General features: G+C 36.5%; 1 protein-coding gene across 2 annotated transcripts in view; it reads left to right on the top strand.

The window, feature by feature from the left end:
- The first annotated feature begins 1,443 nt into the window (after positions 1–1,443).
- The window catches only part of LOC140136255 (nose resistant to fluoxetine protein 6-like), a 100,926-nt gene continuing 86,407 nt past the window's right edge, over positions 1,444–15,962 (top strand). For both annotated transcript variants that reach the window (XM_072157978.1, XM_072157977.1), the window contains exons 1-3: positions 1,444–1,874; positions 11,996–12,147; positions 14,097–14,169. In XM_072157978.1, the coding sequence (XP_072014079.1) occupies positions 1,598–1,874; positions 11,996–12,147; positions 14,097–14,169 (502 nt within the window). In that variant the 5' untranslated portion in view covers positions 1,444–1,597. The remainder of the gene's footprint in view (positions 1,875–11,995; positions 12,148–14,096; positions 14,170–15,962) is intronic.

The raw sequence follows: 15,962 nt of genomic DNA, 5'->3' as shown, positions 1-15,962 counted from the left end.
GTTGTTAAAAGAGGCAATCGATTAATTGGTTATATCAAATCAATAATTGATGACCAAGATGACTTTAATAGGGTCTATTATGGTGATCTCCTATGGAAATCAATTGGATTGTCATCAATCAATTACGCATGTGCAATATGGTTTTGTAAAGGTATCACAGTGATAGACAAGCTCGAAAATATTCAATACCACATGGCTCGAGCTATTCTCAAAGCACCAAGAAACGTTGCTAAAGAGGCCCTATATGGTGATCTTGGATGGCAAACTATTGCCTCTATCCAAAATAATATTCGTGCCAAGTACTTTAAGAGGCTTCAGGATATGGATGAAAACAGGTTACCAAAGCTATTGTTTAAAGCAATCTTCCAAGTCAAAGACAAACTGAAATGGGGCTGGCTTTGTGATATGGAAAGTTCTCTAGAGAAATGCAATATGAGTATGTTTTACAATTATGGGTTCACCGACCAATCAAACAGTGCAGATTGGTCAAACACCTTTAAGAATGTAAATAAAGAGCTTGATTATGATAATTGGAGAATCAAAGCCTTGAATAAATCTTCTCTTGACGACTATGTTAGGTACAAAGAGCGACCATCACTAGAACCATACCTACTTGATAAACTGAATTTTTATGGGTCAAACTTAAAATTCAAAGCCCGCTCTAATTCTTTAGATTTGGAAGGAAGGAAAAAGTCATGGTCAGATATAAACACGGGTCTTTGTAAGTTATGCAATTTAAACCAGGAGGAAACAGTTGATCACTTTCTATTCAATTGTACAAGTTTGGACTACATAAGGAATGACCACTTCAAAAGACTTGAAAGAGATCTATGTTCTAAAGGGTGGGAAGTAATTTGGCATATGTTTTCGGTTGGGGATGCGAATATTAGACACCATCTCCTCTTAGATAACATCTTCGAAGATAGCTATGATCTAGGGTCTATACTTGATAAATGTAGTAAACTGTTTCTCACTGATGCGTGGAAAGAAAGGAGTAATATATTGAAAGACTTATGATCTCATAATTATAACCCATATTAATGTATTGATTTATGAAGCTCATACAAACATGTATTATGTATATCTGTATGACACTGTAAGTGTCTTTTTTGTAACAATTGATTAAGTTATTTCTTTCTTTCGTTTTTCTTCTTTCTTTCTTTCTTTCTTTCTTTCTTTCTTTCTCTCTTTCTTTCTTTCTTTCTTTCTTTCTTTCTTTCTTTCTTTCATCCGTTCTCTTTCTTTAGCCCTCTTCCTCACTTTAGATTATTTATATGTACCCTTTGCTTGAGTATATTTTTACTTTGTTATATAATTGTTGATAATTATTAAGCTTTGTTTGTATATTTAATGTCTTGGATGCACCATCAGATAGATGAGTGCCGCTGATGTAAAAGTGAATTCCAAATAAAAACTTGAAACTTGAAACTTGAAAACTATATACTCTGTGGTGAAATGAATTTAGTATAGCATCACACTGTAGTATAGCATTGCACCGTTATTTATAGTACAATTGTTCGGAGATACATGTGTATCAATATCATCATCATCATTTTATGATCACTGTTCAGGAATTTATGCAGCTTAGTTGTGCAACATGGCCGTAGTCTTGTCTGTACTTCTACTATTTTGCTTTTGCTTCGGGTTTCATGTGGATGATGTGACTGGTACTAGTGGACATACTGCAGGTGTTTTCTCGTGGTACAACAAATTCAGTATGATGAATATAGACGAGCTGAACGGACTAGAGACGGGTATTCGAAATGCTATAAAGGATAATTTGATGTCGGAGTTAATGTCATTTCCTGAAACAGGAATTGTATCCACTGTCTCTCCCGGTTGTATTAAAGATACAGCCAACTTTCCTATACAAGGTATGCAATGGCTGCCAGCCATCCCAGATTTTCTTTTCTTTGGGGGGGGGGGCAAAGAGACATTTTCGTAATTTTGGCTTTTTACTGGGGGCAAGAGTTCTGACTGAGGACATTCCCCGTGCTGCCGCCACTGACGGCCGCATCATCAGAGAAGATGATTTTCTCATCTTCTCTAAAATATTAAGCTTTTTAATTATAGCCTACATCTAGAGCCACATAAAATAAAAAAAATGTTTCATGTCGCCCCCCCCTACGTTGTTGGAAAAGTGAGGGAGGAGGGATTTTTTGTTGTTGTTGCTTTTTTATGCCGAAATAATTACAGTTATCATGCAAAATTGACATTGCTAGCAGTTTTCATCATCTTTGAGGAAACGATATTATTTTAAAATATGAGGCTTACAGCCGGTATCCTAGAGAATGATCGCCAGAATTCTAATCTCCTAAGTGGAGATTATCCCGTTACCTCTATTCAATGAGTCACCAACCGGGGTCACCAACGCTCTGCAGGGTCTATTGTTCTATTGTTTCCGATTAGAGCGCTGACATATTGGAAAATGTTGCCAATCAATATTCATGAGAGTGTACATTCAACGTCCAGTTTGCGAAATTGGGTGAGTTGTGTTTGGTAGGTGTGAAATACATTTGACTGGGCGTTTTAATTACGTAACGAATAAAGGCATTCACATCATCGAATGGCTGCCCAGTGCTGTTATGTGGTTATTATATAGGCCTAATAATTATTATTAAATGTATTCATCATTCCTTTCTTTCTTTTCCCTTCTCTGTACTTATTCTTTCCTAGGCCTACACTTTATCACTCCCTCGCTCTCATTGTCCCCTCTCCCTCTCACTCTCTCATTCCCATCATTTTCCTTATATTTCTATTTATCTACTTGTCTTTATTATATCTTTTTATGTCTCCCTTCCTCCAGCCCTCTCTCATTCTCCATATCCCTCCTCCCTCTTCCTCCCTCCTCCCTCCCAAGACTTCTCACAGAGGTGAATCTGCCCCTCCCCAACCCCTTCCCTCTTTGGGTACGCCACTATTTCTATACCAATCTCCTTCTTAAAATAAAATTAAATGGAAATTTCTTAAAAACAACCTTTATAGGCCTATACTTATACTTACATGTATACGTATAGCGATTACCATTATAGTGTAATATAGATATATGGACTGGAAATGGCAGCCTTCATACATTCTAATGTGTAATCGATCACCAAGAGCATTCAATTTATTTAAATGAAACACCTATCGTCAGGTGGGTGGTAAAGATGATTGCATCGACAGCTAAAGCCTCCTTATAGTCTTCAGACCCACACAAGCACACATTTGGGATACATTGAGTACAATGGTACCACTTTACACATGACTGCCCTTACACATGACTGTAGTGTGGTCACTTATTGATACTCGCCTGTTGTGTAGAGCGTTAATATGATGCCGGATCAGTGACCAATTTAATGGCGGAACCCCTTTATTCGAAACAATGGTACCACTTTTATGAATAGCCTGTCGCAACTTCTAATCGGCATCAAACGAACAAAAGATTATATAATCTATTGCGACTCTATTTCTATTTAAAACCTCTTTGGGGGTCACCATATTTTAATGACCAGCCACTTCAGGCAAGCTATTGACGCAGAGAACCTACTCTTGAGAGGGCACTCTATTCACGTGGTTTCTTTTCCAACGCTAAAAGATCACGAATTTTGGTGGGTTGCAAATGAAAATTGTCCGCGCTATCGATTGATTACGTAACTGTTATGAATAATTTATTAGGTTTTTCAATGCAATCGCCTCGATCCATTAATACATATTATCTGTATTATCAAAGTACTTGGAATAGCAATCCGGTGAGTTCAATGAACTACGCCCTAATACTGATGGAGTTTTAATGGCGTTTAATGGCGTTTCTCCTCTCCATACACAGTTGAACAAATACAATAGATGAAGGTCAAAACGTATGACCTCCTATGTGACATGTTATATGTGATGTACAAAAACCTGAATTCATAAAGATCAGTATTCGTTTGTGCATATGAACTGCACATTTACGTTGCTATATATTACTCATTATATATTGTGACAAATATTGGTATTATGACAATACGGTATATACATTGTATATAAAACGACTAATAGATCCTACTATCATGGCGTCCGGTCAATGTTCATCATATCCCGTATGTTTCTTAAAATTCATTCATATTTGAGACTTTGCTTTTGCTTTTTTTTGAAGAAGGTTGGTGCTTTCAGCTGCTACGGCTATGTGCACCACCAGCTGTACAAATCTTTCGTAAACAATGCCTTTGTTCGATCCTATTCAATACCATGAATTCTTTCTCTGCTTCACTGCACGTTGGCTATGCTATGCTGAACATGTACGGATACTTTTGCTGTATTTCCTCTCGGATGCTTGTGCGTAAATTTCCTTTCAAAAACCAAACGGTGTCTTCTCAGAGCCACACCAGGCCGAATCAGCTGAAGAAGTGGCTATACCGTGACCAAAACCAAACATGGTCCTCCGAATACGCCGAAATCTTCGCTTCCACGCCTGTTTCCCCATTGCCCAAGTTAGCATTACCCATCCGACACCACGTGGAGGTTTGGGTTGGGTTGCCCGCGCACTACGAACGTACACACTATACTGCTGTATCTAAATACTCGACAACTTTTCACTGTGAGGTTACCACGCTTGCGCGGAAGCTGTTTTGTGTGACCTTTATGCTAATTCAGTGACCCGTGTTCACTCACGCTGCCTTGCACTACACCACATTTCGCCATAATATATTCTAGAAACGCTTGCTGTTAGAATAAGAAAAATTTTAATTTTAATTATTGCACAGGTCACGGCGACCCTGTGACCTTTCCGGAAAAAGCCGAGTGGCAGGTTTTTCAAATAAATATTTTCTGTGTAAAAACTGTACCATCAGATAGGTAATGGAATATATGAATATTAACTGTACATCTATCACAACAATTTTTGATAACAACTTGCGTCACAATTGATCTAGTATAGAAGGTAGATAATTTATTTCAATCTTATATACGCCATTTTTTTTGGAATTAAGTGAAAATTAATTCTGTAAAAACTGTATTTTTTTAATGTAATTTTCACATTAGACCCGACAAAAGATTACCGCTTTGTTGTTATGATAATCTAATCTTTTGATTTTGTAAATAAAATTAGGGGTCTAATGTGGATTTAGGATGCAAACTGGAACAATCCAATGCCTTGTCAAAATCATTTGCTTCAAAATGGAGTTCGGATGCACTTCGTAATACAACTTCCGCCACTGCGGAAACCACATGCACAGCAGAGCACATGGCCGATATCAAAATCGATTTTATGTATTGTGTATGTAGGCCTATTCATAGGACCCTCGTATTAATTGTCTCTATGCGCTTGAAAATTCAACAATATAAATAATGGTAGCTTTATTATAATACACATTAATGTTTTAAGCAGATAAAATTCCAAAATATGATGCAGTAATGAAGTTGCGATTTATTAATATTATATGTATAAATTTTCACGATGACACTATCAAGTTCTTCGTGGTCGAGCGGTCTAAGGCGCTGGACGTATGGTAGACGTGATACTAGCCAAAGCGGTGAGCCGTGAGTTCGAACCCCGCCTCTGCCAAACTTTAAAAGAATTAAAATTAAAATTTTACTTTTTAAAAATTTCATATTGGGGAAATGTGACTGGGAGAATTTATGTATGGCGTGGAGTGGTGTGGCCTTGCACTTCCCGCCGTGAATCAAATCATCATCCAGACACGCTCCATAAGATATGCTAATGCATGGAGTACAAAGAATTACTTTGATCAATACAAGTTAAACAGGTGATTGGTATTGTACTCCATGCATTTGCATGTCTTCTGGAGCGTGTCTGAGGATGATTTGCCGAGTAAAAATAAAAACATGTTTCTCGTCCGGGTTTAAAAAAGGAGGAAGAGGGGCTTGAGGCCCTTTTTATTTTATTGTTCTGGTAGGTACGCACCCGCTAGTGATCACAGAACCATACATATTTGTTTCTTGCATATTAGCAAGGCTATAGAAAACATCTCAACTTCCAAGACATCTTTCTTCAAAAGTTTTGACTGAATTTTAAAAAACTGAAAATAAATTTGAAGCGGCCTCAAAAAATGAAGCGGGAGGAGACGAGAAACATGTTTTATTTTTATTCGGCCTTATGATCTTCCGTGCAGTAGAAACGGGAAAATCCGAAATATTACTAAAATTTGGTCCAACTTTGGCGTAAATGTAACACAAAACTCGAAAATGTAACACGTTAAAACTTGCATAGTGTTATACTGTGTAGTTTTCCGATGATGGAAAAAATCAAAGTATTCATCGAAAAAATCCAAGAAATTCTGAATCTTGCGATGAAATTTATACCTCAAAATGTTTCAGAATTGTCAACTTGTCTACAAATTCCGATGATCAAAAACATGTGCGCTGAAAAATGTCATTATTTTCTTTATCTCTTCATCGATTTTCAAGGTTTAACAAACTCCGTGTAGATTGCCATTTTGTCTAAATGCGAGTAGAAAGTTGTCAGATTCAAAACATCATTCCACCCTCAAAGACCTTTCTAAAATCCCCGTGCCGAACACACGAAGATTAAAAGTTCGGCTGGTCATTCGGCAAACATCGGCAGGATCTTGCTGAGTCGACTGTGATTGGTCCAGCGGCTGGAGCATGCGCGAGTAATTTAACAAGCATTTGGATACAGTAATATTTGTAGTGCCGCGAGCAATCACTGTGCCAGCTCTGCGGGCCTTGTCGGACTCATTATTTGAGACAAATTGCTGTGCCCATTTTATAGGTGCACAGGTGGATCCGTGTTTTTTTAAATTTTCATTTCTTTTTAATGAAAGAATTAAGGTTTTCCACTGCACGGTGGCCACAAGTGTGATACTAATTTTAATGCTATATTTTCAAAATGAATACTGTTGCCGGTTGGCTCTATAGCAATTTCACAGAAAAGGTATTTCTAGTACAATGCAGCGTCGGACTCTAGTTCCAGTAACTGTAACTCGTCGTACCTGGATCAGTAGATGTCATTATGTTAAATGATAAAAGACTGAAGTCTTGCTGGCAGGACTACGTCGGACTCTAGCTGAGAGCGTAGCCTAAGTCATTATAGACTCCAAGAATGGCTTTCCATACACAAATGAACAAACACAAAGGAGGGTAGTCTCCTCCGTGGCCAGCTTGATTTCGATGGAGCGAAACCAAATTGGCTGCGGAGGAGACGGGTCATTTTGCTATGCAAATGAGCCAGTGTCGTAGCCCTGCTATTGATCTCCACGATTGTTCACCATTGGTTGGGAACTCCTATTCATAATAGATTTACAAACTTAAAACTACCTACACGAGCTGAACAAGGGAAGAGGCTTACGCATCATACACTGGAACATGGAAACATTTAAACATTACAAACTAGTGCACGAAATCAAATTAATGATGCTTAATCGTTATTCTTAATATATCAATATACAGGGGTACTCCTCTTTTCGCCAAACGACAAGTGTTTCTGGAATGCTTCTAAAATAAGAACACTTTTAATGCTAATTTATTGCACATTCTTAATATATCAATATACAGGGTACTCCTCTTTTCGCCAAACGTCAAGTGTTTCTGGAATGCTGCTAAAATAACACTTTTAATGCTAATTTATTGCACATTCTAGGGAAGCGTGGTTACCTTTTTTAAATAGCCGAGTGAGAGGATTTTCAATGAAATAATTTGTTTGTGTCAAAATTGAAGCATCCTATGTATAAAAGAATACATGAATATTTACTGCACATCATATAACGATTCGTGATAGCCAATTGTGGCACATTTGATGTCGTTTAAGATTAAGAAGCAGAGAATTTTATTTCAATTTTATATACGCCAAAATATTTTTTAATTGAGCAAGAATAAGGATAGGAAAAACTTTGAAAATTCTATGCAAAAATTACATTAGACCCCGCAAAAGATTACTGTTTCGTTTTTATTGTAATCTAATCTTTTATTTCCAGAAAAAATATTTGGGGTATAATGTGGAATTATTATATAAATGATAAAAACATCGAACGTGTATACAAAAAAAAATGGTAGGTTCCACTATAGTATTAGACTAATACACATGTATATACGATGTACTAGCGCACGTGTTCGGCGAGTCAAAATCGATATAATGTATTGTCCATGTAGAGACCCGTTTATTGTCGGATTTCTGTATGTAGAACACGCAGTAAACAACAATTGAGCGCTATTAATACACATTAATGTTTTTAGGCAAATAAAATTCCAAAATATGGTACGTTTTCTGCCTTTGCTTGTCACGTGGTAAGCCTATGTTTAAGTTGCAATTATATGTTCAAATAAGTTTCAAATGGATACCAACAAGACAAGTGGCCAAGCGTTCTAAGTATCTAAGTATCCAAAGCGGTGCGCCGTGAGTTCGAACCCCGCCTCTGCCAAACTTAATTTTCCTTTTTTTTAAATTTCACATTGGGGAAATGTGACTGGGAGAATTTATGTATGGCGTGGAGTGGTGTGATACAGGGGAAAGAAGAATTACGCATTAAACGTGAAATTATAAATGGAAACATAACATGCATAGGCTCCGGACATACCTGCCTGTGCGGGGACTTGAACCCCAGACCTCTCGCTTGTCGTGCGAGCGCTCTGCCATTGAGCTACACAGACTGTCCCTGATAAACAGGACTCAAGTCTGGTACTTATGGATATGAGCAGTCATGCGGGGTAAACAATACAAACAACACATTACATACCAGTGTACGAGATCAATTAATGATGCTTAATTGATATTGAAAATTATATTCTTTTAAGTGCCCCTCGAAAAGAAAGGAGGAGTGGTGGAACGGCTATTTATGTCCACAACTCACTTTCTTACCGTATCAGAGATGATTTGAAACTTTGTACAAATGACATTGATTTGCCCCATTCAGAAGCTGTTTTTATTGAAATTCTAAGTCCCACCACCAAGAATACAATTATTGGTTCAATTTATCGTGCACACAGAACTGATGTTAATTTATTTATTACCGATCTTGATCATAGCCTCAACACTATTTCTGCTGAAAAAAAATTTGTTATATTTTACTTATAATTCTTACCGCAGCAAACTTACCTCCCTTATAAGATCCGCAAAAAAGAATTATTATGCAAACAAACTCGAAAATTGTAAACATAAACTAAACTTATTTGGAATACCCTAAATGATATTCTCGGTCGCAAAAAAACACACCCTCTACCGTCATTTTTCTACGATGATAACGCTCACCATGCGCAAATTATAGATCAAAACATAATAGCTAATAAATTCAATTCTTATTTTGCAAATGTAGGTCCTAACCTAGCCCACAAAATCCAAACTGATGCTAATTTTCATACTTTTCTGCGCAATATTAATTCCCCAAATAATTCTATGTTTTTTACTCCAACTGACCCCGAGGAAATAATAGATATCTGCCGTTCATTCAAATCGGGTAAAAGTAGTGGCGTTGATGAAATACAACCCGATATTGTTAAATCCGTCCGCACAATTATAGCTTCTCCTCTTGCTCATATAATTAATTTATCATTAACCACCGGCATTGTCCCAAATCAGTTAAAAATGGCCAAAGTCATTCCTATTTTCAAGAACGATGACCGGCACAAATTTTGTAATTATAGGCCAATATCCGCCCTCCCTGTTTTTTCGAAAATTCTTGAGCGAGTTGTGCACAATAGATTATATGGTTTTATTTCAAGTCTCAATATTTTGCATCAATCTCAATTTGGTTTTCGCCCAAATCATTCTTCTTTTATGGCTATTATGGTTGCATACAACAAAATTGTCACTGACTTAGATAACAATCAGCATAGTGTTGTGATCTTCCTGGACCTCTCGAAGGCATTTGACACGCTAAACCATGACATTCTTTTATCTAAACTAACTCACTACGGTGTACGTGGCGTTGCCTTCGAGTGGTTCAGGAACTACCTCATGAATAGGCCACAGTATGTTTCGTTTAATAACGTTAAATCATCATCAATTCATCCCACTTGCGGAGTTCCTCAAGGTTCAATTTTAGGTCCTTTACTTTTCATCTTATATTTGAATGATATTGTTTACTCCTCTAAGTTTTTCAAATTTATAATTTTCGCAGATGACACTAATCTCTTGGCTTCCCATAAAGACTTCACCTATCTTATCAACACAATAAATCAAGAATTATGTAACATTTCCAACTGGCTTAAAGCAAATAAATTATCACTCAATATAAATAAAACCAAGTACATTATTTTTAAAAACAGATTTAGCAATCGAATGTATCACAATTCAGCCATATGTTGACAATGTATCAATTTCAAAGGTTTCTTCTATTAAATTCCTTGGTATCACACTGGATGAGTCCTTTACTTGGAACCAACACACAACATATATAACTAATATTGTGTCCAAATATTCTGGTATTTCATTTCGGCTCAAACATGTCTTACCTTTAAAAACATTGTTTGCATTATATATAAGTTTGGTCTTGCCACACATTAACTATTGTAATATTATTTGGGCTGATCAAAATAACTGTAACTTAAACAAAATTCACATTAAGCAAAAGCGAATAATTCGATTGTGTTCGAATTCTCACTTTCTTGCCTACACTCCGCCCCTTTTTGCTTCATTCAATAGTCTCACAGTGTATGATATCCACAAATTGCAGAAAGCAATTTTCATGTATAAATTTTATAATGATCTTCTACCAGATATTTTTGCAAATTATTTTATTAAAGCTAGTACGATCCATACACATAATACTAGATCATCTGATATGTATAGAGCACATCATTTTAAAAATGATTTAGCCCGTAACACTGTTAGACGACAAGGTCCTATACTATGGAATAATGTTAGTTTAAATACCAAAAATTCACTTACTCTGATAAGTTTCAAAAATAAGTACAAATTATTATCTCGTTATGAATAATTTTGTTAGTTTGTATAATCATGTAATTGCATAATTATTATTAATATGTATTATAATAAGTAATCTTAAACCATTGCCAACATTGTTTGTCTCAAGTGTCCTGTCCGGTCTTTGTCTGCACATAATTATGTCTTGATACGTCTTTTGATTGTGTTTCATCCTAAATGTTTAACTTATTGTAAAGGGTGGCCAAAATTGTTCGAGCCCTGCTCTGTTTGGTCTCCTACCATATGATTTTGCTATACTTATGTAAAAGTTATTTAATGGTGAAATAAAACTAAAACTAAAACTTATGGATATGAGCAGTCATGCGGGGTAAACAATACAAACAACACATTACATACCAGTGTACGAGATCAATTAATGATGCTTACCCGCCAGCCTAATATAATCATGCAAACAAAAAAAAAAAAGGGAAGAGGCTTACGCATCATACACTGGAACATGGAAACATTTAAACATTACAAACTAGTGCACGAGTCTGGGTCTGGTCTGGTCTGGGTTCTTGAGTTATGTTGTAAAGAGGGCTGAAACAACAATTTTGTAAAACGTACATAACTCATTCACAACAATAAATTAAGCAAGTTTTCAAAGTCTATGATTTGCAGAATTAACTTTTGCAAACCATCAAAGTGTTATTTTTCAATAATAATTGATTTAGATAATGAAAATCGATTGAACTTACGCTACACAATTCCAACTGCAGTAAAAGTAACGTAATTCCCCATCGCGCCAGTGCTTTAGCCCTATTAACCATAGACCCTATTTCCAGGGTCTATTCATTAACTCATATTCCAAAACTTGAGGTCAAATTTGACCATAGGCCCTTCCAGGGTCTATGATTTGATCAATGAAGTTTGCAATAATTATTATACGCATGTGAGGCACTGACTGGGCCAGTAACCCTCTGTCAAAACATAATAGGATGGCATTGTTTCAGTGCGAGAAAAGGGAGATGTCTGAACAACATCATGATCATAGTCTCTTGATAAAATCATATCAAACAGGCAAAGTCTATATAGAACCAGTTTTATGATCATGATGATGGAACAACTCATTTTTATAAATGTTGATACCTGTATTTGTTTATTAATTTTTGTTTTCGTTTATTTTGCCCATTACAGCCCTGGATGCGTTTGGTAAACCTCGCTCTGGAATTCTTCGTGAAAACTTCGCTTGGTTGGGCAACTTTCATGAATGCACGTCTCTGGGAACATATCAGCATTGTGTTGCTGATATGCAGATTAATGCCCCCATGAATAATGGAACAACTAACGTAAGAAATGGAGAGTTTTGTTGATCATTTGTCTTGTAAAAATCTAGAAACATTTAAAGACATACCCAGCAAACACACAAATGTTTTCAAAACGTTATAAACCTGTTTTGGTTTTGGTCTAAACGTTTTACGCATTTAAATGTCGGGCTATAAAAAGGACATAGAAACATTTGTAAACCGTTTCATATGAGAAACACCACAACAACATAGGTAGCATTTTCGGCCTTCTGGTATATCATTGACCACTTTTTTGAGGCCAATTTTGGTATATGGGTGGGTCCTTTTTTCAAAGCTTTCTCATTTCTTTTCGGAAAATAGCCTAATTTTGCCTCAATCTAGCCAAAATTTTGGAGGAAAATTTGTAAAGACCAAGACAATTTGTGTTTTCGGCCGACATTTTTTGACTTTTGGTATATCGATGGGTCCAAATTTGTTGAAATATTGGTATATGGATGGGTCCACTTTCAAATTTTCAGCGGCACACCTGCCAAAACCAAACTTATCGAATTCAAACTCGACTTCACCGTTCACAAGTCGAACACCCCGTCAACAACAAAATTTTGTTTTTTGTTATTGACTCGACTTGACCCGATTTATGTCAAACAAACCATAGACCATGAACAACTCATTATGTGTGGTGACATTACTGTGATTTTTTTTCTCTTTCATTTTTGCTGAACCATGAAATGGTATCAGCCTATATGAGTGTATGTTACTAGCTTCCTAGCTTATACTAGCTAACTTACTTACTAGCTTACTAACTGACTAACCATTTGGTCTGAAATGGCCATATCTCTAAATGCCACGAAGGTATGACCCCATGAGGGTCATACGAAAGAGGAAAACATAAAGAATATAATAAAAATATTTCCAAACGTCAGAGGTCATCCAGGGGTCACAGGGGTCAAAAAGGTCATTTTAACCGAAAATGCTCCGATTGAGCTTAAATTTAAATGCAATGATCCTTATGACATTCTAAACATGTGTAAAACATTTAAAAATTTATTTAAGGTCATTAAGGGGTCATAAAGGGGTCAAAGGTGAAGTTTTTCAAAATGCTCCAATTGAGCTGAAATTTATATGCAATGATCCTTATGACATTCTAAACATTTAAAAAATATTTTAAAATTCATTTAAGGTCATTAAGGGGGCATAAAGGGGTAAAAGGTCAAGTTTTTCAAAATGCTCCAATTCAGTATCGAAGTTACGTAATGTTACTATGCCAACGGGATCACGCGCCAGAGTAATGAACTACGATCGAAACAATCACCACACAAAGTATATGGTACTCGAAGGATATCAAAATAGCGTGATCCGGTAACCAAGAGAATTACGTAACCACTTCGATGCTGAATTGAGCTGAAATTTATATGCAATGATCCTTATGACATTCTAAACATTTAAAAAATATTTTAAAATTCATTTAAGGTCATTAAGGGGGGCATAAAGGGGTCAAAGGTCAAGTTTTCCAAAATGCTCCGATTGAGCTGAAATTTAAACGCAATGATCCTTATGACATTCTAAACATGTTGAAAATATTTTAAAATTCATTTAAGGTCATTAAGGGCCATTACAGACTCTGGGTGACTGGGTGACAGTGGTATAGGCCTACCACAATATACTTTCGAAGCCACATGGTTCAGCTATGGTGCGGTTATCGCTCTAGTTTTGTCAGGGGCACTTTTCCCTCTCATTTTTCCCCACCCGCTCCCCTTTCCCACCCCTCTGGCTACACTACTGCTTACGAAAGACACAACAGGAGGTTAGGGTGCAGATTTCAAATGGTGTCACACGTATTCAGGTAGCCCCACTTGAAATTCACGCTCCCTCTGTGGAAGATTAAGGCCATGTCTTCCATAGGGGGTATGGATTTCAACTGGAATAAACCAATTCAAGAATTTCTGCGGCAGGTAAAATTGTTCGCTTTTTTTCCTGTTCATATTTTGCAGCTAACGGTGCCAATTTCTTGGGGAATATGTATGCCAAAATCTTGCAGCGAAGATGATATCGAAATTTTAATAAGTAAGTGATGTGCTAGTAATTATCTAAAGATATGTAAAATAATCAAGCCAATTAGGAGAAAGAGGTATTAAAAAGGATTGTTTCATGACTATTTGAGGATTCATTCTGGGTTCCGGTATGAGGTTCAGGCAAGCGATGAATAACTGAAGCTCTGCCCGGAGACCATACACTCTAATTTCGTACTATTCATTTTTAAATATACGGTCCACAACTTTTTAGTATAAGTCAAAAAATATTTTACGAAATGTCAAAATGTCAAAAAAGATCTGTATAGCCCAATTTTGTTTTACACATATGGACCAATTTATAACGTCACACGTCATTGCGTTCAGTCACAATGGTTAATTGTGTAAGAAAAGAGGCCGTTTTAAAAGTTGCACCTGAGTCCATAGCAGTCAGGTTTTCTTTAACAAACACATGCATAAACCTGGCCTACTGTATTGTTTGAGAGCTGACTCCTATGGACTCAGATGCAACTTAGTTTTAACACTGTTTAAAACGGTCTCTGTTTTTACATATTGAATCATTGTGACTGAATGCAATGACGTGTGACGCTATAATTTGGTCCATATGTGTAAAACAAATACGGCTACCCAGACCTTTTTACAGGTTTGCATTTTGTCAAATATTTTTCGATTTATTTTAAAAAGTATTTAGGGGGAACTTATAAGTTGTGCACCCTATAGAATCCATATTCATTTGAGATGAGATACTAGTATAGACGAATCCAATTTCACGCATTCCTACACCTCAATGGCAGCCATAGCTGGGTCCCCTTCGGCTCAATCTCGCCTGAAATTTGAACTGCATTCTATCACCCGTGTTACACGTAGACAAAAGAATGCTGACAGTTTACAACACAAAAGAATCCAACATCTATTTTTAAGCGGCTTTAATCCACCCAATTTGGCAGTCACAACACCAGTTTGGTGTTGCGGGGACCCAGTAATGGCCTACCAAATCCTGACCATGACCTGGCTCGTTGGATTCGTCTATACTGCTCATCACCTTGAACCGCCAATCTTATATTCCATTTTTTGACAATATCGCATTATTTGAAAAATTACCCAATTCATTTTGAGAAGATTCTGTTACATCCCCCTCGGACAAGACGATCTATTCAAATTTGATTTTTTTGTCATTTTTTAGAAGAATCTATTCATTAAAAAAAATGACAAGGCAATCTTATTAGATTACATGAGTTTCTTGTCATTATGATGAGAATAATTATCCGATTCATAAAAGAAACACAATTTTTCAGACTTGTAGAAAAAAAGTGATCCGCCCGGGAATCGAGCCCACGACCTTAGGGTCACAAGACCGGTGCTTTAACCAATCGGATATGGCAGCTTTATGATTAAACTGGCTAAAATTCGAACCACTTAGCGCTAACTTATCTTCTTCCCGCAAGTAGCCCATAATAGATAGGGCCGTTAATGCGAGAAATAAATTAACATCTTCGCTGTAGAGGAAATATATTACATAGAAAAACAGTGACATGATCGATATATTAAATGCACATAATTTCCACCAGCAGGTTCGCCGATAAAGCATGTGTTAAATCAGGAAGGTGAAAGTGCATAGGAACAATGCCGGAAACTACGTCACGCTATTGTTCGACTTAGACTACATCATTCGCCATTTTGTAAATATTAACGCATGATCGTTGCTTTGAAGTTTCTACCGGATAGTCTGTGGATAGCGTAAGAGCATGCTTTGACCATGCGCAAAAAAAATAATTGACAGGTGTATCATGAAGATGTTTAAGATTGATTCATAGATGTTTCAAAAAT

This window comes from Amphiura filiformis, chromosome 16 (genome assembly GCF_039555335.1).
Source record: "Amphiura filiformis chromosome 16, Afil_fr2py, whole genome shotgun sequence".
NCBI classification, from domain to species: Eukaryota; Metazoa; Echinodermata; class Ophiuroidea; order Amphilepidida; family Amphiuridae; genus Amphiura; species Amphiura filiformis.
This window is presented reverse-complemented; position numbering and strand designations above follow the sequence as displayed.